This window comes from Porites lutea, chromosome 3, assembly GCF_958299795.1.
Source record: "Porites lutea chromosome 3, jaPorLute2.1, whole genome shotgun sequence".
Lineage (NCBI taxonomy): Eukaryota > Metazoa > Cnidaria > Anthozoa > Scleractinia > Poritidae > Porites > Porites lutea.
In genome coordinates this window covers 37,010,740-37,034,058 of record NC_133203.1, presented here as the reverse complement: position 1 = coordinate 37,034,058, position 23,319 = coordinate 37,010,740, and the positions used below count along the sequence as shown (strand labels likewise).

Here is a 23,319-nt window from a genome sequence, read left to right as displayed (position 1 = left end):
CAAAAGAAACACCAATACTTGAGACTTTGAGTTAACACAAGTTGTGGTTGGAAACGACCCAAACAAACAAACGAGAAACGAAACTTTGAGGGGTGTGTTACAGCAGGTTAGGTTAGGGACTATTTTACGGGTCGGCAAAAACAAGAAAACCATGGAAAACCAAAGGTGACGGTTAACGGTGATTTAATTCCAAATTTCTAAGACCAAAATCTATAGACCAAAGATTGACCGTAAACTGAAATAACAATACAAAAATCTCTATCAATTTGGCGAAAGGGCGATACTAAGACAAATAACGTGTAATCAACAAACTAAAGCTTGAAAATGGTAATAAACCGATTCTATAACGATTAGGACGATAACAAGACGGTAAAATCTAATTAAAGGCTACATAAACTGAAATTAGACAATAATTCCATAAATCTTATCTTAATCCTTGTACTATAAAGCAAAAGTGTGGGCATTGCTCTAACAGGCATTCAAATCCGCTTTTCGCTCATGAAACAATTATAAATCAATTAAACATAAATCTGTATACTTGTACAGTAACATTCGTGTACTTTGCCCACAGACTAAAGAGCGAAACTAAACAAAAATAACAAAAGAAATCACTTACATATCGGTCCCGCTTGTACCAAAGGTTACGACAAAATCACAAAAAACGATGTCACGACGCGAATCCTACTTGACTTTTCCTGACCAAGAGGACGCTAACACGCGTTTTTATACCTGCATGGGGACGTCGAAATATCTCGTTACAAACCAATAGGAAATCAGGTAAACATTGTAACTACGCTAGTAACTAGGATCAAAGCATGAAAATCACGAAATCAGTGAAAGGTATTGTTCTTATGTCTTGTCCTTCACATGGCTCCCCTGAAATAATCATATTATGTCACTAAATCAACTAAAAAATCAAGTTAATGTTCACATAATTATGTTTTCTTTTGAAAGTTCAGTTCAGTGTTCAAGGCTCCTTGGAGGGAATTACCCCGGATCTCACTTAGTTCTTAACTTGTATCAGTAGTACCAACTTGTGGATCGGTCGGTGAAAGTACCATAATTGACCAGTTCTCTTTTCCTTGGAATCGAGGCAGCTATCCGCAAGAACTACCTGGACTTTACGTACTTGCCCATCTGCACTAGGGTAAACAGCTGATACACGTGCTAACAGCCAAGCATTATGAGGGAGGCTCTCATCCTTCATGATTACATCATCCACTTGTAAGTCTCTGCTTAAGTGTGTCCACTTCCGACGTTCTTGTTAACTAAGCAGGAAATCTTTTCTCCAGCGTGACCAAAACTCGTTCACCAAATGTTGGACTCGCCTCCAACACTTGCTGCAATGTACGTCTGCTGGCTGAAAGACACCCGGTGGAGCAAGAACAACTTTTGACTTCATCTTTAGCAGCTGGCTCGGGGTCAAAGGACTTGGAGAATCTGGGTCTGAAATCTGGTTTACTGTCAATGGTCGGCTGTTAACAATCGCTTCTGCTTCACACATCAGAGTCCTAAGAGACTCTTCGTCTAATTGTCGCCCATTATTGTTTAACAGAGATGAGAGAACGCTCTGAACTGTTCTTATTTGGCGTTCCCACACACCTCCCATGTGACTCGCTGCTGGGACATTTACTTTGAAGGAAAACCAATCGCAATGCTCTTGTAATAGTTTTGATTTAATTCTGTCTTGGTCCATTTCACTTAACGCTTGTGCAAGTTCTTTACGAGCTCCTACAAAGTTGGTTCCCTGGTCACTTCTTAGCTGGCGGATGGGACCTCGCTGACTGATTAATCGTCTAAGGGCATTGATAAATGAATCTGTGTCGAGGGAGTTAGATGTTTCAAGGTGTATAGCCCTCGAAGCCATACGAGTGAACAAAACACCATAACGCTTCAGCTCCTTCCGGCCATCTTTAACGATGAAGGGACCAAAATAGTCAACGGCGCAGTAGCTAAAGGGAGGGGCAGTCTCTAAACGGTCTTCTGGGAGGTCTGACATTCTTTGTTCTTGAACTGCTCCACGTAGTTTCTTGCAGTTGACAGAGGACGAGATTATGCTACTGACTACAACTGAACCAGTTATCATCCAAAATCCATTCGATCTTACTTCATTCAGCGTCATGGTCTTGCCTTGGTGACTTGTGCGTTCGTGAAAGTACCTGACAATGAGTGTCAACAAAAGGATCGAGCTTGTGCAGTGAGCTGTAAGTCTTTAAGTTAGTTTTCCTCTGTTGCGCAAAGACTCTACTGTTAGGGTCCGGATTCTTCTGCTTTATCTGCATCAAGACATCTAACTCCTCCTTGAATGCGCTTGTCCGTACTGCACGAATGATAGCTCGTTCTGCGCTCTCTAAATCAGTGACTTTTACTTCTCGTGTCAATTCTTCTTTACACGGCTTCTTCTGTATTCGCGCTCTTAAACTTCTTATGTAACCTGTACACAGAGCAATTGCTCGTTTTGCGCGATACCAGTCAGAGAAGTACTTCACTGTCTCACAAAGGCTTGTTTACTCTGAATCTACTTTGACGATTTGTGTGGTTGCCATGGTAACATGTTTCTTGACTTCGGGGTCGTTATTCTGTAGATCAAAGGTATCTTCACTGTGATCCTGGTTTATTGGCCACTGGTCTTCAGTCTTCCAAAGAAAGGCAGGTCCGTTGATCCAACGAGAATGTAACAACTCTTGAGACTTTACACCTCGTGAAGCCTCATCTGCAAGGTTCTGTTTTGATTCGACGTGGTTCCACTGTTCAAGTGAAGTGCTATTTTGAATTTCTTGAACTCTGTTAGCCACGAATACATGAAATCGCCTACTTTCATTGCTTGTGTATCCAAGGACCACTTTGCTATCTGTCCAAAAATACTCTTGGTCAATGTGATAACACAATTCCCGATGCAACTGCTGGCTAATCCCCACAGAACAAACGGCGGTGAGTTCCAGTCTCGGTATGGTTACAGGTTTGAGGAGGGCAACTCTCGATTTCCCCATGACTAAGGTGCAGTGGATCCTTTGCTGCTCATCAATTATTCTCACGTAACTACACTGACCGTAGCCCTTTACACTTCCGTCTGAAAAAACAACAGGACCACAACAGGACCAAAGTTTTCGGGCTTGTAACATTTCGAAATTGAAATTTGCTGCAAATATAACAGGTCTGCTTTCCACGTCTCCCACTTGATCTTAATATCGTTAGGTATTGGTTCATCCAACTTACATCAAGGCGGCATAACTCCTGAAGTATTGACTTCCCGTCTAACAAGAGCAGAGCAACGAGGCCAAGTGGGTCAAAAATCAAACTTATCATAGAAAGTATTCCTCTTCTAGTGCATGGCTTGTCCTGTAAGACGATGTTAAACTGAAAGCAGTCAGACTCATACACCACTGCACATCAAGAGCACGTTCTAAGGGAAGCGAATCGAGGTCCAAATCGAGCTCTTTAACACCATCTGCTTTATCTGACTCTCGTATTCTTCTGATGACGTTTTTACTATTCGACACGAATTTATGAAGGTTGAAACCTCCACTCTTGCACATTTGCTTCACATCTGAAATGAGCGTTACAGCTTCATCGATTGAGGGAACAGACTTGAGACCATCATCAACGTAGAAGTCATTTCGAAGACAATCTGCGGCAGCAACACCAAATTCACTCTCATAGTCATTCGCAGTTGACTTCAAAGCAAAATTCGCAAACCCAGGCGATGAAGTGGCTCCAAACAAATGAACGGCCATTCTATATTCTTCTGGTTCTCTAGAGAAGTCACCATCCTCCCACCAGAGGAATCGAAGTAAATCTCTTTGGCATTCGTCTACTCTGACTTGGTGAAACGTGGCTTCGATGTCGCACATTAAGGCGATGGATTCTTCTCAAAAGCCGCATAGTACACCGGTCAAGTTGTTTGTCAAGTCAGGGCCTTGAAGCAGGTGCTTGTTTAAAGATTCGCCTCTATGTTCCGCCACGCAATCAAATACTATGCGAATTTTATTTGGTTTCTTTGGATGGTAGATGCCGTGGTGCAGGATATACCAGACATTGTTCTTTTCCGACTTGCGCATGTTTGGTACCTTCTCTGCATAGCCATTTTCAATGATGTTTTTCATAAAGTTTACATAGTCCTCTCTATTTTTCTGTCCCTTTGGAGCTTGAAATCTTTGTTTCAGCTGATCAAGTCGGCGGAGAGCTGTCTCTCTATTATTAGGCAGTTCGATGCGCTCGATTTTCAATGGCAGCGGAAGTTCGTAATGGCCGTCTTCGCACTGATGAATTCCCTGCTCGACTATTTCCAGAAATCGTCTATCCTCTTTAGACAAACCATGCCTTCTGCTGTTTTTGTGATCTGAGAAATCTAGTTGGAACATCTGATTAATTGCAGTTGGATTTATCAACTCCTTTGTTTTTCTGTTAAGCGTGAATCTCAATTGGCTCTCACGATCTCCGGGAACTCTCTCTCTCGCTAGGGTGCAATGGCATGTGGAATTCAGGGCGTGGTCTTCCAAAGAGCTGTCTGAGGTCACGACAGGTCCCACGATAGACCATCCTAACAAAGTGCGAACTGCATAAGGATCTTCACTGGTGCCATGTATAACCTCCTTTAGTTTTATTGCCTTTGAACAGTTACAACCAGTCAACAAGCCAATTTCTGCGTCCTTTTCATAGGGCGGGATCTTATCACGTATTTTCTGAAGGTGTGGCCACTTATCCGCAACCTCTGGAGTCGGGATTTGGTCTCGTCTGGATGGAATGCTTTCCCTAGCGTACGCCTTCGGTAGTTCAACTTGGATACGTCCGTCAAGTCTTTGTACAATTAGACCATCGATTCTTTCTACTTCTAACTGTAGCGGCATCAGCTCCGGTGTCGGAGAGATCCGTGAAAGTAAGAAAAACTAAGCGACTCACAGGTTCCACAAGGCTGGGGTTATTGCGCCAACTTTTGCAGCGATCCCGTTGTAGGACGTGTTGGGTCAAACGCTCTAGTAGGTCTGAGTTGAACAGCAATAAAGCATGAAAGTGGTTACCCATCGAATTTCTGTGAGCCTTAGAGAAAACAACGCATGTGTAGGGGTATTTAAGCTAAGGTCACGTGACGGCTGGCGGAAAATCATTGTGACATAAAATGCAGTTACAATAAAGAAAATAGCTAAAAATACAACAAAACTAAACTAAGGCACACGGGTACCATTACACTGCTTCCGTAAATGTTCTTCATTTACCAAAAAGCCTAAAGAGTTTTAAGAAGCGATATAAAAATATAAAATCTGTTGATTTGGTATGAAACAGTATCAAACTTATTGAATTAATAAAACTAAATCACTGTAAATCGGTTCAGTTCGCAATGTCCTCTTTTGCTAAGAGTAGTACAAGCTTATTTACTGGTCGCTCGTAGAAGTTCTTCTCTCCTTCTCTTGATGTCATAATCTGCACTTTTCTGACAAGCTGATCGCTGCTGGGGAACACTTTCGTGACGACTGCTAAGGGCCATTGGTTTCTCGGGGATTCGTTGTCGCAGACTAGTACGACGTCTCCTTTCATCGATCTCTTGGGAGTGGTCCATTTCTGTCGCTTTTGGAGTAGGGCGCAGTATTCCTTCTGCCAGCTTAGCCAGAGTTGATTAGCGAGGTACTGAACCCTTTGCCATCTTTTTTGGAAATACTGGTCCGGTGACTCGAACTTTCTAGGTGGGGGCAACACAACTTGAGTTTTAAGAGTCAGCAAGTGGTTTGGGGTCAGTGGTTCCGGTGCTAACGGGTCTGACAGGTTCTCTACTGTAAGAAGACGGCAGTCGACAATACTCTCGGCTTCGGTCATAAGTGTGCGTAGGGATTCATCATCAAGCTGAGTTCCATGATTTAATAACAGTGATGACAGGACAGATCATGTGGTACGTATTTGACGTTCCCAAATACCTCTCATGTGTGAAGCATGAGGAGTATTAAAATTGAAAGGTACTCTTTGAGGGGTGTAGTGGCTAGCTCTTTGAATGTAGAGGCGAGTTCGTTCTTGGCATCAACAAAGTTTGTTCCCTGGTCGCATCTAAGCTCTCGAACTTTTCCTCTGCGGCTGATGAAACTTCAGAGGATTCAGGAACGAATCCGTCGTCATGCTGTTCAAGGTTTCTCAATGAATCGCACGTGATGAAAGGCAGGTGAATATCAGGCCCCATCGCTTGAGCTTTTTCCGTCCTTCTTTAATGTAGAATGGGCCCAACACATCCATTCCAGTGTATGTGAACGGAGGAGCTGGCGTGACGCGTTCAGGTGGTAGATCTGCCATCTTTTGATTTTGGGTGTGGCCGCATAACTTACGACGTACAACGCACTTGGACACGATGTGAGAGATTAGTGAACGACCGTTGATGATGTAATATCCAGCTTGGCGGATAGCGTTGTGAGTTATGCTGTAACCCTGGTGATGCTGCTTCCCATGATGGAACTGGTTTATGAGAAGAGTGGCCACATGACCCTTCTTAGGTATAACAATGGGGTGCGTAGTTGAATAAGGTGAGGTTACGCTCTTAAGTTGTCCTCCAACTCTTAGCAGGCCTTGTTTATCGATGAATGGGTCTAGCTTGTGAAGGTTGCTGCTGAGCTTAACAAGGACATTTGTTAGGCCATTTGTTAAGGCATTCTTTCGATCTTGAAATTGCTTGTCATTTCCTTCGAGCTTACTAAGGGTCTTGATTTCTTCTTTAAAGCAGTGGTGCTGAATGGATCTCACAATTATACTTTCGGCTTGAGAGAGCTCTTCAACTAAGGGGGTTCCTTTTTTAGGGCGCCAGTTGTACTCTTTGTTTGGTCTAAGCCTTTCAATTGCTCTCTGTCCTTGAACAATCCATCGCTTGAGGCGGTTGAGTGTGGAGACATGCTTGAAGCGGTCAGGTTCTAATATTCCAGATCTGGTTTGAAAGGTCTTGGTTTTGTAGACTTTTGTGGCCAACGTGGATGCTGGATCCTTTCTGACTTCGATGTCTGAAGGGTGCGGGGCGCAAATAGGCTGGTGTTGTAAGAGAAGTGGATTTTTTTGCCACAGAAAACTTGGTCCTTTGAACCAGCATTTACTTTGTATTAGTTCCTTTGAACCAGCGTTTACTTTGTATTAGTTCCTTTGCTGTTAGACCATGGGAGGCCTCATCAGCTGGGTTTTCTTTTCCAGGGATGTGAAACCATTCTTCAGGAGAGCTGCGGTCTCTGATATGCTGTACGCGATTGCCAACGTAAACATGAAAGCGTCGCACGTCATTGTTGATGTATCCTATTACAATTTTTAATTCGATGGGTAAGCCTGCAGTCACAAGGGACGTTCCGCTAGCTCCGTCAACGCCTTTGTACTTTGGTCTAATTTTCACGTGTGGTGAGAAAATTGGGTCGTTCCCTAGTTCTGCTTCTTCCTTAATGAATTTTATGAAGTCGCTAAAGGTAATAATCTTCTTTGTTTTCGTTTGTGCTTCATGGGCTTCCCTACACCACTTAACGCCAGAATAGGAAGGAAGCTTAGCACTGATTTGAAGGAGTGTTTGTGTTGAATCAAGATCTCCCATAGAATTCATAATTGTTTTCATCGCTTCTTCACATCGCACAAGAAAGTCAGAGAACTCCTGGAGACCACTACTATTTCCGTCACTGATCTGCAGCCATTTTCTAAGGCTAGACTTATACGCTTCTGCTACATGCACTGGATTGCCAAAATGGTGGTCAAGCAATTTCCGGGCTTCTTTGTAAGCGCTTTCCGAGCTCATAGCTAGAAATCCTTTCACAACTTCTTTCACCTTATCTTTAATGTACTTGTTCAGGAAGAAGAGACGATCTCTGTCCGAGGGCACATTAGCGGAAATGATGGAGTCAAAGGCAGTTATAAATGCTGGATACTCAAATGGATCTGCAGAAAATATGGGCGGCTCCTTTACTGGAAGGTGGGTAGTCTTCTGCTGATTTATTATCATCGAACTTAACTTTGCTTGTTTTACTTGAAGGTTAACTATTTCGCCCATGGTAGTGCTGATATCTGGACTAATGTACTGCGAGGATGAGAAAAACGGTTCTGGTCGCAGAATATCGGGAGACTCTGGTAAGTTACTTGGGACGAAGGGAGGAACGTTCTGGTCCATAGGAAAATCTCTTTCATTTTAATAAACTTTTGGGCACCTGTGCTTGGTTTGAGATCTTGTTTCACTCTTTTGTTTTCTTCCTTAATAGATAGTTTGTCTTCATCTATTATTCTGTTAATTGCATCCTCTTGGGCATTCGCAATTGCTATTTCCTTTTCAAGTTGCAAGCGCCTTATTTCTCTTTCTTTATCGAAAAGTCCATTTCGGCTCGTAGCTTCGCTGCTTTAGCGGCTGCATTGACCAAGGCAAGAAAAATTCGATGAGACGAGGAAGATCGAGAAGACCTGACAGACGACTTCCTACTATGCCTGGACTTCTCAGATGGAGATCGAGTGGATATTTTTTCCAGTGCCTGAATGCACTCGCAGATTCTTATCCTACATTCAGTAAACTCGCGATCACGAATATCGAACCACTGGTAGAAGGCGTCTATTTCTTCTGGCGATTCCAACAAATCATCGTACGCCTTTTGCGCGTCATTAAACTCATCTTTCAAGCAATCTAAATAATCCCTCTCTGAGGCTAATTGTTCAATTGTTGTCTCAGGTAAGTCACGCATTATATTGATCTCCTCTATCTGCTTATTCAGTTTTGCAAGCGCACAATCGCGGTTAGCTTGTTTAATCCCTAATTGGTAAGCTTTTCCTTTTTCCGTCATTTTTCTTGTGCAAGGAGCTTCAGTTTTCAAAATGGAAGATGTGACGCTAATTACGCTCTTTGACGCCGGATGTGTTTGTTTTGGCGCATTATCTTGGGTAGGTGTCGGCGTATGGTTACGAAGGTATGCGACGCTAAAAACACTCATAAGGCCATCAAATAAAGTTTCAAAAGTTCAAGCAATGTTCAACAAATGTTTATAACCATTGGCAAACAAGACTGGCGATATTTTACTGTGGCTGGCGACAACCCAAACAAACAAACTAGAAATGAAACTTCAAGGGGTGTGTTGCAGCAGGTTAGGTTAGGGACTATTTTACGGGTTGGCAAAAACAAGAAAACCACGGAAAACCAAAGGTGACGGTTAACGGTGATTTAATTCCAAATTCCAAAGACCAGAATCTATAGACCAAAGATTGACCGTAAACTGAAATAACAGTACAAAAATCTCTATCAATTTGGTGAAAAGGTGATACTAAGACAAATAACGTGTAATCAACAAACTAAAGCTTGAAAACGGTAATAAAGCGATTCTATAACAATTAGGACGATAACAAGAAGGTAAAATCTAATTAAAGGCTACATAATCTGAAATTAGACAATAATTCCATAAATCTGATTTTAATCCTTGTACTATAAAGCAAAAGTGTGGGCATTGTTCTAACAGGCGTTCAAATCTGCTTTTCGCTCATGAAACAATTATAAATCAATTAAACATAAATCTGTATACTTGTACAGTAACATTCGTGTACTTTGCCCACAGACTAAGGAACGAAACTAAACAAAAGAAATAACAAAAGAAATCGCTCACATATCGGTCCCGCTTGTACCAAAGGTTACGACAAAATCACAAAAAACGATGTCACGATGTGAATCCTACTTGACTTTTCCTGACCAATAGGACGCTAACGTGTGCTTTTATACCCGCGAGGGGACACCGAAATATCTTGTTACAAAACCAATAGAAAATCAGGTAAACATTGTAGCTACGCTAGTAACTAGGATCAAAGCATGAAAATCACGAAATCAGTGAAAGGTGTTGTTCTTATGTCTTGTCCTATATGAGTTTGTAGTTTAAGATTAAAACAATTGTGATCACTTTTACATCTTTTAATAGGACTAGCATTCTGAATGTGGGCTAAAACTTGGTTTTGCTTTATATGTGGAGCCTCTACTTTTCTTTTCATCTTTGTTTGCATTTTCAGGTTGACCTGAAATAAATACATTTTGCATAAATAATTTTAACATTTAAAAGATGTTGAATTTGAAAAATTCTATTTTATACTGTTTATAACTTACTGAATTGTTGTAGCTTTATAGTTCTTTTATGATCTTCAATGTTTGTCTCCAGTCCTGTACCTCGTAAAAAATGTTTTCTTAATATTTAAAGTGAAACATTTTAAACATTTTTTCTATTAATTTAACGTAGAAACGCTTTAAATACAATAGTTTTAACTACTCATTTCATATTTAGCAATATTGTAATTTTAACCCACATAGAGAGGGAGGTTTTTTGATTAAGGTCATACACAGGGTCATACATGGACTACAACAAAACTTTTTTCATTGACTATTTTGTGATATACATTCCCATGTAATACTGAAACTGTAATTCAATTTTATACTGTATTCTTTGAAAGGCGTTTGTAACAAGTAGATCTCAGTAAGCTCTGAATGTGAAGAAGTTAAATATTTGAGGGATAATTTCCTAGAAACTCTTCGTGGTGGTGTGCTGCCTAGTTGTCGAAACAAAAATGGGTAAAGTTTCTTCATCGATGTTGTATGGTAACAGAAATTCCACTATTTAAAAAAAGGAATCAGGGTACCCACTTTAAGATTAGCAATTCTTTGTCACTTCTTTCCTATTTTCTCTACCACTTAAATCTTGTGCAATAGTATATCGTTACAAATCTTAACTAACCAGAAATTATGAAATCATTATTTTAGCTACTCACTAATATGCTTTCATACGATGAGAAGGGAATGAACTTGTACTTTTGCGTGTACCAGGTGAAGGATGCAATTCTAGAAAACAGAATAATAAGACACTACAATTTACTAAGATTTTTGATATTTTGACCCAACGTTGCAGCACTTGCATGGTCAATCTTCGTTTTTGAGGTGCTCGGCCACCTCCTTTCACAGCTGTAGGTATTTTGTTTACTGCATTCACCCACTCAGGTGCAAAAATAGCAGCTGATCTGCTACTTACTAACAAAAGAAAATGAAAAGCTCTAATCTGGTGTTGGGTCTTCTTGTTTCTTTGGCAGCTACATGTATCTTACCTTGTAGTCCCTACCCAGATAGAGTAAACAGGTACTTTCCCCTGGGTTAATGCCAGTTTACCATCTGCAATTACCTCATATATTTCCTGCATTGAATCTTAGAAATTCGCTTTGATGGACTCATAGGATTCTGAGGTACTCATTATGGCGAAAGTGGTAATACCTAAAGGTTGAATTCCATAGACTGTAGTTTTAAACTAAAGAGAAGTATGATGATGGATCATCGTCTTATAGAAAAAGCAGTCATTGGGGGAAGTTCCCCTTTACAAAGGGCTGCTTCCTAAGCCAATTGTAATTAGGTTGAGTTAAACATGGCTAACGACACTAGGTTTCTTACTTCTGGCACAAAACAAGATATTCTCGTTATCAAGGAATGTAATAATGTACTAAAGTGTTGTACAAATACAAAATACAAAGGATACTCTTAGGAAATGATGTAAAGAGACTTTATTAGAAGCCGTTATCATATATAGAACTGAATGAAAAGCTAATTTAGAGGCTCCTCTGGCTGGGAGGTTTGAACTGCACCTACAGGTCAGGTAATGGGAAAAGGCAGTAAGTCAATACTGATGTAATATCAAGGTCTCCATCTTTTCTTTTTCATGCCCTACAGGTCAGGTAGTGGGAAAAGGCAGTAAGTCAATACTGATGTATCATCAAGTTCTCCATCTTTTCTTTTGCATGCCCTTTTGTGCCCCGTATGTGGCACACCTGGTGGATTTGGGTAACGTTTTCTTGTGTCATCGAGGACACACTGAGGCATGAGCTCTCTTAACTCTACCTCACTAAGACCCGCAGAAGTTTTTGGATTTATATACTGCTCGTGCTGCTACAAACCCCTATCTTTCAAACTTCCAGAACCTTCGATAATCCTTGTGGCGCTTTCAGTGGTTTCTTATGTCAGGCGCACAAGATCCCTCTATACGGGTCATGTCACTTAGAGTTCTACATGGCCCCATTAGGCAGTGCTGGCAAGGAGGGTGGTCTTCTAACCCTTCCAGAATACTATTAGTCCAGGGATTCCCTGATGCAGTAGTGTCAGAGGCTAAGGTTAATGAGGGTTGGGAAGCAGCAACTGATGTTGAAGGAGCTTCGTGATCTCCATCTCTGTTCTGTGGCACACTTTCTAAAGCATAGGGGAGTTTGAAATAAGTGCCACGAGGACACTAGATTGATTCAGCATTACATTTTTCGACAAATTTAGCAAACTTAAGAAATAAGCAAATCATGCAAATACAACTCAAGAAGGATCATACACGCATACTGAAGTAGAAATGCAACGAGACAATCAAAGACACTAAAATCAATATCAAAGCCAAAACACAGTTGTAGATAAAAATTATTCACCGAAGTGGAGGTGGCTAGCAATCGATATACAACAGGCAATGGATCATATAATTTGATATCTCTTTCATAACTCTACAGGAAAATGATGGGTAAATGCACTTAGAGTTATGTGTTCAGTGCAGAATTGACCTTGCAAAATTGCTAGCTTTTTTTAAGGCGAGTGTGAAGCATTTCATATCAGTTCTCTTCTTTTAGAATAAACTCACTTTCAAAATAACGCTGTGAAATGTTAAAAAAAGCAACGGATGCAGATGAGTAATGAAAATGCAAGAAATTATGCATACATTTTTACATGTCATGAACAATGTCTGCCATATTTTTCCATTCACACTTGTTTGAATTATATCTGTCCATCTATCTGCCTTTTTGACAGTTGAGTGTGGCAACACAATTTCTCAATTATTTTGTTTATGTACTAGGTCAAGATATAATGTATCAGCACTACTACTCTTTTGATTTGTGGCTGTTTTTTAAGCTGCAATGTAACCATCTTAGTTACAATGTTTAACTCTGTTTTCGTGTGTTCTGTAGTGCAATATTTTGGCGTCAATAGGAAGAGCTTTAACAATATAGGGATTCGTGAAAACCCGATAGATGTCTCAACAGTTGAAGAATGCCAACTAGCTGCAGAAGACGTACCATGGACTGAAGAACTGCACCTTACTGTAAAGGAGCAGAACATCCTGTTCGGCAAAAGTTGGCTTAATGGCTCCATAATCAATGCAGCTATGGTTCGAAAAGCTTGTTGTTGGAGTGAAGTCGTTGGACTCGAGGACACACAAGGTAGGGATCACGGTTTTTCCCGCTCAGATAGTGGACAAGGTTTCATCCAAATCATAATGTTGGGGATAATCATTGGCTGACACTGTCAAACTTTTATGGGCAAGACAATACACTAAAGAATCATCTGCGTTCGTGCTTACAGTGATACCACTTGCTCGATTTTCGCCAAACTTGGTGGCCTCAACTTCTATGCTTTCAAACTCGTCTTGACTGTCTTTGGCGGTCCGTTCACTTTCTGAACCAGACATGATTTCTTCCATCGTTGATACAGCTGATTTTCTGCTGTGGCTTTAACTATTCCAGTAAATTTCTGGCTTTCTTTCGCTCGTTTCGCTCCAAATCTTAAAGAATCAGTGAGACGCGTTCACAACAAAGGTTGCTGAGTCTACGTCACAGACAAATCACTTGGGCTTATTATGAGCCCGTCGGTATTCTTATCAGCGGAACAGGTAGACTGCGAAAAACTATGATTTCAGATACTTTAGAAAAATCATTAAAAAATCGCTTTTCGACGGAATCAATAATTTCTTCGGGAAACGTCATTGCTTGATATGTAGATTTGGATGACAAAATAAAATTTCGTTATGGGCACTTTAAGTGTCAAAAGAATTGAAGGATGAGGTACCCTATCGTTGTCGATCAAGTAGCATACCAAATTTCAAAGTATGGAAAGTCATTGACCATGTTTGTCGAGAATGTCCAGCAGCAGGATCGAAGTGAAGACTGTGGTCCATTTGCCATAGCTTATGCCGTTATACTTTCTTTGAATCAGGATCCAGTCCCAGCAGTGACAACAGAGTAGACAAAAAGAACAAAACAAAAGCTCTGTATCGTTGGACCAGCAAAGTGCATTGCATATGCCGCATACCGGATGATGGCAGAAACATGGAAGCTTGTTCAAAGTGCAAAAAGGAGTACCATAACGAATAATAATAATAATAAATGTTATTTAGCCAGGGTTATCTCTTCAGCATAAAATGCTGCTATCAATGAGGGCCATGGCCAACATAAATAAATAAATAAAATAAAAAAATATATATATCTATTTAAAAGTAGCCTAAATTACAGTAACTAAAAATACACTAAAAGTTAAAAATACAGCAAGATTAAAAAATTGTTTAAAAAAGCTAAAAAACAGCAATTAAAATGCATTTAAAAGCTAAAGTAATACAAAAACTTAACAAGTAACCAAAAAACTTTTGATCTATATAATTCCAAAAAATAGAGTTTTAAAAATCATAACTGACTTAGAATCCTTCATTTCACTTGCAATATTATTAAAAAGTTTAGATCCATTAAAATAAAAAGACTTCCTTGCCGTCTTAGTTCTGACTTTGGGGAGCAGCAAGTTGTGTCCACTTCCCCTCGTGTTGTGGACTGTTCTAGAAATCTTAAAATAATCTTTAAAAAACATTGGAGGGGATCCCTTCAAGCATTTAAAAGTCAAAGTAATAGTGTGCATATCACGCCTCATAGACAAGGGAAGCCACTTGTAGGGTGATTGCCTAAAATGCGTGAACAGCTTTTTCAAAGCCCTTTCTGCGGAGGGTTCTGACACAAGTTTCTTAATGAGCAAATGGTATTAATTTTTACAGCGGAATTGTATTATTCCATCTTCCATCTGACAGTATTCTGAAGTTGCTCCAAGCAAATCAGGAACTGAAGAATCAAATGCCTTTCATTTCAAAACTAGAGGAACGGCAGAAATAGTGCAAATAGTTAACTTTTATTATTTATTTTGAAATTCTTCTAAGATTAGAAATTTGCCATTAGAATTCATTAAATCAGTAATGAAAGTAACACCGAGATCAAACCATTGTCTCCAGAGGACACTATTCGTCTCTATTATTATTGTTCCAAAGAATGAGGTCATTGTTTTTGTTGTCTTCTCTCCTGAGAACTTAGTTCTTGAAAAAAAGTCTAACAACTCAAGGTAAAATAAAGTTACATTGTTAAGAAATGTAATATTGTAGTTGCACATAAAGAAGGAAGGGCAGGCCGCCATATTTCTCAAAAAAGAAATTTGGTATCCTTCCAATTAATGTCAGAGTTACTGAGGAATCTTCCTATCCAGCCAGGTCCCAATGATTTCACCAAAATTTAAAAATTTATAAAATTAAGGCCACCATTTGTAAGTGGCTGGCATACTACATTTCGTTTGATTTTATCTTCTCATTTTTCAACAAAAACAAGTACAGGAGTCTTCGAGTAACTATCCTATTGTCAGATACAGCTACTATTATATTATTATGACATCATTATACAAGTAGATAAGGATAACATTGTTGAAGGATTCTACCCAGTAAGTGTCATGGCACTATAAATAAATAGATATTACATGAGTGTTTAAAACATTAAACAACCAGGTTCACATAGACCACTTTTTAGTTTTCTACCCTAATGAATGTTTTTTTTATCCCTCGATGTTAGTTTTTAGGAATTATATAAAAGGAATGTAGTAATATTGATTTCTGCATTACCAGGTAGTAGTCTTCAGCAAGTTTGTAGACTCTTGATTCCAAGATGAATTTTTGCAGTACTGCTATTGCACCTGAATCAGTGAGTTTTACTTTACTGCACCTATACTCAGGGGTTTTTTTTACATTTGGATTCAGGATCACAGTGGGTGTGATTGCTCTGAAATGGAAAGCATCAGTCTAAGTATAGTGCAAAGCTATTACTACAACCACACAGAACATGTCCTATCTTTTTTGTGTTATTTTATGCTAAAAAGTTTTGAATGTAATAAAGACATGAAGCATTCATCTACAGTACTATTCAAACCTGGTAGTGATCTACTTTAGTCAAGAGCCTTCGCCTCAGATCATCTGGACTTGAGCAGTTCTTCATAGTGTAGTAGAAATGGCGCTTCACACTTGCCTCTGAAAATGTTATGATAAAGGTCTTATCATTTACAAACTAGAAATGGTGTTTTAGAGGAAAGCAGCAGTAACATTTAAGCCTATTATTTACAGTTTTAAGAAAGCAAACAATAAGCTGCTATCACTTACGCTGAGATAGCTCAGATAGCTCTTCAAACAACTTTTTCCCCTCCCACTTCTGTGCAGCACTACTTATTTCTTTTATGGCTTTGGCCACGCCCTTTGTTCCTGAAAAGTGGCAACAGAGATAGAAGAGTCATTAGCTCACTGGTTAGACTGACAAAATGTCAAAGCGTGGGAATTGATCCATATCAAGAAAACAGAAAAAGTGAAAGAAATGTATATATTATCAAACTTAAGCTTTTTTTTGTGTTCTCTACAGCTATAATGGGATCTAGAACACAGCAAAAATAGTATTTTACCATGCCAAATGTCAAATGAATTCTGTATGTTTTGGGTCAACAGCCAGTTCTTGATTTTTGGTACAAGATCATGAGCAACTTCTCTTACACTGAGGCCTGAAGGAAGAAATTATAAATTCAGTAAACAAAGTGAGATCCCTTTTAAATAAAATCATTCAAAATGAAGGTAAAACCTCTCACTACCACATCAGCAGTTAAATCACCATTTATGGTAACATAAGGAGCTTTCTATTAATAACAATATTATTGAATAAGGGCTAATAATTACATTATGCCTTTTAATTCAAAGCAGTTTCCCAAAATTGGATGGTATTCACTGATGTCATAATGACCTCAGCAGTGCGTAATGCATGGTGCAGGAAATTAAATATTCATGGTACCTGTTGCCTGAACTGTGGCGATAATCTTTTTCATTGCCTCAAACTCATGAGTCTGTGAACTACGAAACTCTTCCTTAGTCACTGTCTGAGTTGCTAACAACTGTTTGGTTCTGTCAAAAGAATATATTATTTGATGTGATAAATATAGTGTAAAAGTAAATTGTTAATTCAGCCCTTCTTATGTCACAGGCTTTAAAGTGAATATACTTACTCATAAGATAATATTGTAGCGGTTAAATAGTAAGCATTGGCTGTGGAGTCATGGCAGCAATCAGTGATGACAGTCTGATAACAAGGTGTATATAAAATATTGTTTAAATTGTAGATGTGGTAAGTTACAAGTTATTGTAAAAGTGAAAGTGTTTAGGTCACAACCAGACTTACTCCACCATTGTTTTTGTGATATGAATCCGTGTTACGGGCTTCACTTATCTTCTCTAACAGTGAGTCTTCTACAGTTCTAGTTACTGTGCCGATGTAGCCTATTTTGTGATACACTACAAAGCAATGACATCTCCGTAAATCTCTTATACCATATGTATCAAGACATAACCCTAAAGTAGAACTGAACATTTTACAGGCAAAATTAAGTCAGAAAAACTATGTCCGAAAAAAATAAATCAAGAAATTGCAATACCATTCCCATTCATGGAAAGCTTATATGGGGTATGTTGTCCCCAGCCCTCAAAATTTGAATTGGGGTTTTGGGTAGATGGATAGCACTTATCATGTTTTACAAAAATTTAGAAGATATAAACGATATTCAAGATGCCAGTGCCTCACTGTTGTCAATATATTTGTCACCAACATTGCCAATCTTAGCAGCCTCAGCAAAGCCCAGATACTGACTTTCCAGGATGCCAGAGCTTATAAACGCGTGTACCATTCTAAAAGTGGTGTAAAAGAAGAATATAGCCCCCCAAAATATATTTTTTAATTTTATATTCAACAATATTTAGTCAGGGGTGCCCAGTTCAGTGAGGCTGGTTTGAATACTCTGGGCCCTGGTGAAAAATAAAATGTGGAAAAAAAACCTTGACATTACCCTTAAATACGAGCATATCAACACCTAAATTGAAATAAATGAGTCGGTCTCTCCTGATCCATGCCAACTTGCATGCCTAGTTTTGTGTTTGTACCTGGCTAACATATACCAATGACCACTGAACACAACTGCAGCTACTTCAATAAAGGAATAATAATGTACTCTTTGCTGTTATAACAAAAAATTACAAGACGCATGGAACTTAGAAAACCACGATAATGGTAAAGCAAAATACTGTAATCAATTTAGGCTTACCTTCCGTTAGCTGTATACTTAGTACCAAGTACAGATGAGTTGGCCCACTTGATTTTGTGCCCATTTTAGCAAGAGAGTTCTACTCGCAGTGTGTTCCCATCCATATTCCTGTTTAACTTGTCGAAAACATAGGGACATGCACAGGCACTGGATGTCTGTTGGAGTAAAACTTCTAGGCTATCCTGCCCACATAAAAAGAAGCATTCATCAATTCGAGCAGGAGACAGAACCTGTGTACAGGGTGCTACTTCCCCACATGGCCAGTGACAACCAAAATCGACTTTCTTCTCCTCCCTTTGAGTGAAAAGTTCGAATACTGATTCAGTGGAATTGGCCTGAATTGCCACTGAGTTCATTTCTGGGGGATTAACGTCCTGGTTTTTTCCTTCATATCAATCCAAAAGAACCCGCAAAAAATTGGCATTGGATGAACCGGGTTGTAGATTTGCCATGTTGAGAGGTCGGACAAACCTTCCATTTGTCTCTCTCATCTCCCCCTCTTTGCGGAAATGAAATTGGAAATTCAAACTAAAGTGAGGCTTGTGTGGTTTCTCTTTTCTTCGTTTGTTGTAGTTTCGTTGCAGGTCATATTTAGCTTTCTTTGCACAAGGCTCGGCAGCACCCAACATTTTGACCCAATGATTTTCTCTAGGTTTACACTCGAAGCCCGCTAAATTTTTTAATATTGCACCAATTTTTTAATATTGCGCCAATCATGTCTCTCCTCATATTTATTTAAGAATACTATCCAGTGATCAGCATTTAAAGAACAGCCGAGAAAATCTTTTGGGGAGGAGCAGGGATTTTAGAAACATCTGTTGAGGAGGGTAAGTACATTTGGAGCGCGAAGAGAAGGTCTGCGCTTTAATTGGAGCTCTTTCAGAGAAATACACAAAAACGAAAAACAACACAAGACTTGAACAATGTTTTCAAGTACATTTATAGTTCACAAGTAGTGCACACATTTGTTAAGGAATGAGACCGGACTTGATTCACTACTCGTAACGAACTCGTGGCTGCCATGTTTGAACTGTTTTATATTAAATTAATTGCCCTGGGAGGGGATCCTCTTTATAGGGAGCCCCCGCCTTTAATCCACAGAGAGAGAGAGAGAGAGTGGTGATTTTTTTAGGTCATACACTTGGCTACTACAAAACTTCATCAATGACTATTGTGTGATTTACGTTCTCATGTAATACTGAAACGGTAATTTTAGTTTTATTGTATTTTTCTCAGTAATGAATGTGAAAAATTAAAATTACGAAGGGAAGATTTCCTTGAAATTCTTCGTGGGGGTGTGCTGCCTAGTTCTCCAAACAAAAGATGGGTATCATTTCTAAATGGAAGTTTTATGGTAACAGTAGAAATTCCACTACTCAGGTAGATTATGGCCTGGGTCAAAAATGATTTTTGCCCCCCAGCGGATTGAATGGAATTCGCGAGAATCTCGCGAGTTTCCATAGTGACAATGAATCCGGCATCTCTCTGTGTCGCGCAATTCGCGAAGGACGTCCGCCATTTTGAAATTTACATGTACAGTGAATGTTGTGCGAGGAAACTGTTTTGTCGATCAGATTGTGGTCACTGCAACTACCCAAAACAAGTAATGGAAAAAAGGTAAGACAATTTTTCTCTTGTTTTAAGGATTCGATAGAAAATTCTGATATTTTGACGATGCAGCGGGTGTTCGATGTGGCACTGAATCACCGTTATTAAGTCTTAAGCTTACATCTAAAAGATTTATTGAAGCTCATATACACAATTAATGTAGGTACCTTGCTTGTGTCTTAGGTGAATTTATTGAGGCTATGTACATTGAGACTAGATTTCAATATTTCCAAGATCAAGAATGAACTTACAAAGTGATAAAATTTTTAACTCAAAACTCGAAAACCGGTCGTTCAGATACAAAGCCGTTTCGATACAAGTTGTTACAATACGAACTCAAGCGGTGAAATTGCACAAAAATTTTGTTCGCTTCAAGTAACGCTTACGTGTGAACAAGAAATTAACATTTTTGGTGAAAATGATTCGTTCTTCAAGCCAAGGACGTGAAACTCCTTACACCTTAACTGAATGAACTTGTATCGAAACGTCTTGTATTGAAAAACGACTTTGTTCAGTTACTTTGTCTCGAAAGGATGTCCACCGGTCAGTCTAAATCCACTTTACTTCGCATCGAAATGTCCTTTCTTGGAACTGTGTGGCATTAACAGTATTTCTTTTGTAGTACTTAAAAACTTACTTTTACAAACTGTTAACAAGAAACTAATTTTAATACCAGCAAAATTTTGCCTACCAATTCTTTTTCCATGAATTTGAAAAAGTGAAGTGTGTTCTAAATAAGAATGTTTTGTGAGCTAGGAAAATGCTAGTCTACATAAGTAGGACAATTTTTCTCGTATGACATAAGTTTACATTTATTTTAAAGTTACATGTGTACTGTTATGTTCCAATGCTGTAAAAGCTGTTTACATAGCCTTAAGGTCTTGTAGAAATCATGCCCTTGTCTATCATTGCGTATGTCCTCAGGACTTGGCTCAGTGCACTCATGCTCCAAGAAGAAATTCTGTTCCCACTTCTTAAACTGCTGCTTCACAACTGAATGCTTTGCAAGCACCTTGGTCTGTACAATGGCCAAAGCAGCTTCATAGTCTTCTTTTCTTGTAAGGTTGCTCTTGAGCTTGATACGCATTGAGTCTAGTGTTTTTACTTCTTTGGTTTCACCTAACACCTTTGATACAGATTTAGCCAGTGTTGTCTTGAGCTGGCAAGATTCAGCAGACGTAGCCTGAGCAACAACTGCAGGAGTTGAATTGGTAAGCTCCTTCCCTGCCAGACTTTCAATTCTTGGTGTCAACAACTCCTGCTCTGTTAAGGAGTCTTCTTCGTTATGACAAGTCTCGTCCAAATTTTCTTCTTGTTCACACTCCATAAGATATTCTCCCACTTGCTGGAAATCATGAATGTCTTCAAGTTCTTCATCATCTTGTTGAATGTCAGAAATGTCATTTTCGTACATGGTGTCATTTTCATTTACTTCTTCGTCACTAGTCTCATGATCAGTGGAATCATCATCTTCTAGAAACCCTGTATATTTTATGAATTGCAAATTGCCTTCATTGTCATAGATTCTCACTGCAGGGTGAGGGATGGGAATCTCATTGGTTATGCACTCCTTCCAACAATCTTGTAAGTATTTCTCTTCAGACTTGAGTGTATGAGTACGAAAGTGATGAAGTGGTGGGCCATCATCCTGGCTTTCCTTTTCATCAGGACCATCTAGGAATTCAACACCTGCCATGATATGCTGCCACCAGATGCCTTCACCGCAATGGAGAAAATCAGCTATTTTTTCAAGATGTGCTTGAAATGCATGTGGGTACTTAAGTATGATTCTGTGTGGTATGATGGTGTTTTGTGCTTTAGGCAAACAGCATGCCAGCTTCCCAAGTCTAGACTCTTGCTCTTTCACTGTGTCTCGCTGCTTGCTCTCCTCAGACTTAACCTCCGCTTGCATTCTAATGATTCCAGGGGTTATGATTTCACCTGGTCTTCTGCTTGATGTTGCTGCAGAGATACTTGAAAAGGCATTGAAGTGACGTTCTTGCTGCTCGGTGTTTGTTGTCCTAAGACAAATAATACGGTGTTGGATGGGAGCATGTACAATCAAAGAATGAAGGTACCGCCCATAAAACTTCTTCTCAGTGAGAACTTTTGGCCTCCCAATGACCTCCTCACAGGCAATGGCATGAAGAAAGGTCTGATTGTGGAGTCTTAAAATGCTTTTTTGACAGCGCTTCTCTGGCCTTGAATATAGAATGCTTGATATTTCTGTCATGGTGTCAAGAAGGGTCTGCACCTTATCACTCACAAATCCTGTTGAATAATGAATATATGATTATGTAGACATCATTATGGTGCTAGGGTTACTTGATAGCCTTTTTATTTATATACTTTATATGGATATAATTAAATCATTTTTCTTTTTTACTTACTTTTGATACTGCCTAATGAATTTTCAATTCATAATATATTTTTTTCTCTTTTCAACTTGTTATTCAGTGAGAGGATCAGGAAAGTCACTGTATTAATGTAAGTATTTTCTGTTCTAAAAGTTTGTTATATTTGTCACAAGCTCTCTGAAAATGATGATAATATTATAATCATGATAATAATGACTGCATGACATTGTTAATTTTTTTATTTTGAATTTTTTTTTTAAATAACCTTCATTAAGAACTTCACAAACAGTACTATTCATTACATATTTACATTAAAGTGATAACAAAAGTACAAATTAAAGAAGGAAAAGGGAAAAAAGAGTAAATTTTATTTTGAAAATAATTTTCTTCTCTACATGCATGTGTGTACCTGTTCATAACAGTAGATGGCTGTGTTGAGAAAGACTACATTAGAATAAAATATTATATCCATGTACAATAAAGTTGTTGCAAACCTCTCAGTTGTTTGGAAAGCACAATAGCCATCTCTCGATAGTCAGAACCTCGAAGTTGCTCTTTAGTTTGTGCTACCAGCTCGATGGTCTTTTCGCATAGTTGTTTCTCTTCTTGAGAAAGGTGGTGCTTTAATTCAGATACCACATTGCAGATGTGTTCTTTCATGTCATGTAGTGGCTCTGTTGGAAGAACTTCATACATACCTGAAAAGAAAAAATTGAAGACAGACAAAAAAAAAATAATGATGATGAATAGTTACTGAAAGACATATAGTAATATTGGGACAAAGTATTTGGTCAAAATTTCATAACGATGTGCAAAAAAACAACAACTGGCAAATTAAACGCGAAAGAATTTGTTTTCTTTTCTGATGAAATTTTTTTGAAATAAAAAAAATGGCAATTTTGATTGAACGAATTGAACCATTCTTAAGAAGGCACAGTTTTCAGACTGAGATGTAGAGATATGGCAAAATGTTGCAGGGAAGCTAATTGTTGAACTTCACTGTTGAAATGTCATTGTTTTAGAAACATTGTGATAGTAGCAAAAATATTATTCTTTACCCAAGTTGATATCATGCATGTTCTTTTCCTTGTCATTGATTAGCAAAGCTGGCACTCTTTGCACACCCTTCAGGTGCTCTTTCAGGCTTGTCTGTAAATTTTTCTTCAATCTTTCCTCTTTTAATCCCCTTGCTAC

The 23,319-nt window shown here is 38.9% G+C and overlaps 4 protein-coding genes and 1 pseudogene across 4 annotated transcripts; all 5 read right to left on the bottom strand.

The window, feature by feature from the left end:
- Positions 1–1,264: 1,264 nt before the first annotated feature.
- Positions 1,265–2,122, bottom strand: LOC140932236 (uncharacterized). Its single transcript, XM_073381865.1, has one exon. It carries the CDS (start codon positions 2,120–2,122, stop codon positions 1,265–1,267), a length of 858 nt encoding a protein of 285 aa, XP_073237966.1.
- A 385-nt stretch (positions 2,123–2,507) lies between these two features.
- Positions 2,508–2,990, bottom strand: LOC140932234 (uncharacterized). Its single transcript, XM_073381864.1, has one exon. It carries the CDS (start codon positions 2,988–2,990, stop codon positions 2,508–2,510), a length of 483 nt encoding a protein of 160 aa, XP_073237965.1.
- A 312-nt stretch (positions 2,991–3,302) lies between these two features.
- Positions 3,303–3,851, bottom strand: LOC140932233 (uncharacterized). Its single transcript, XM_073381863.1, has one exon. The coding sequence runs from the start codon at positions 3,849–3,851 to the stop codon at positions 3,303–3,305; it is 549 nt and encodes a 182-aa protein (XP_073237964.1).
- Positions 3,852–15,954: 12,103 nt separating this feature from the next.
- LOC140932232 (uncharacterized) lies at positions 15,955–18,789 on the bottom strand (annotated as a pseudogene).
- Positions 18,790–20,591: 1,802 nt separating this feature from the next.
- LOC140932231 (uncharacterized) lies at positions 20,592–22,667 on the bottom strand. The gene is made up of 2 exons (XM_073381862.1): positions 22,620–22,667; positions 20,592–22,039 (listed from the first exon to the last, which is right to left on the bottom strand). The coding sequence occupies exons 1-2, from the start codon at positions 22,648–22,650 to the stop codon at positions 20,592–20,594; spliced, it is 1,479 nt and encodes a 492-aa protein (XP_073237963.1). The 5' UTR covers positions 22,651–22,667.
- Positions 22,668–23,319: the final 652 nt, after the last annotated feature.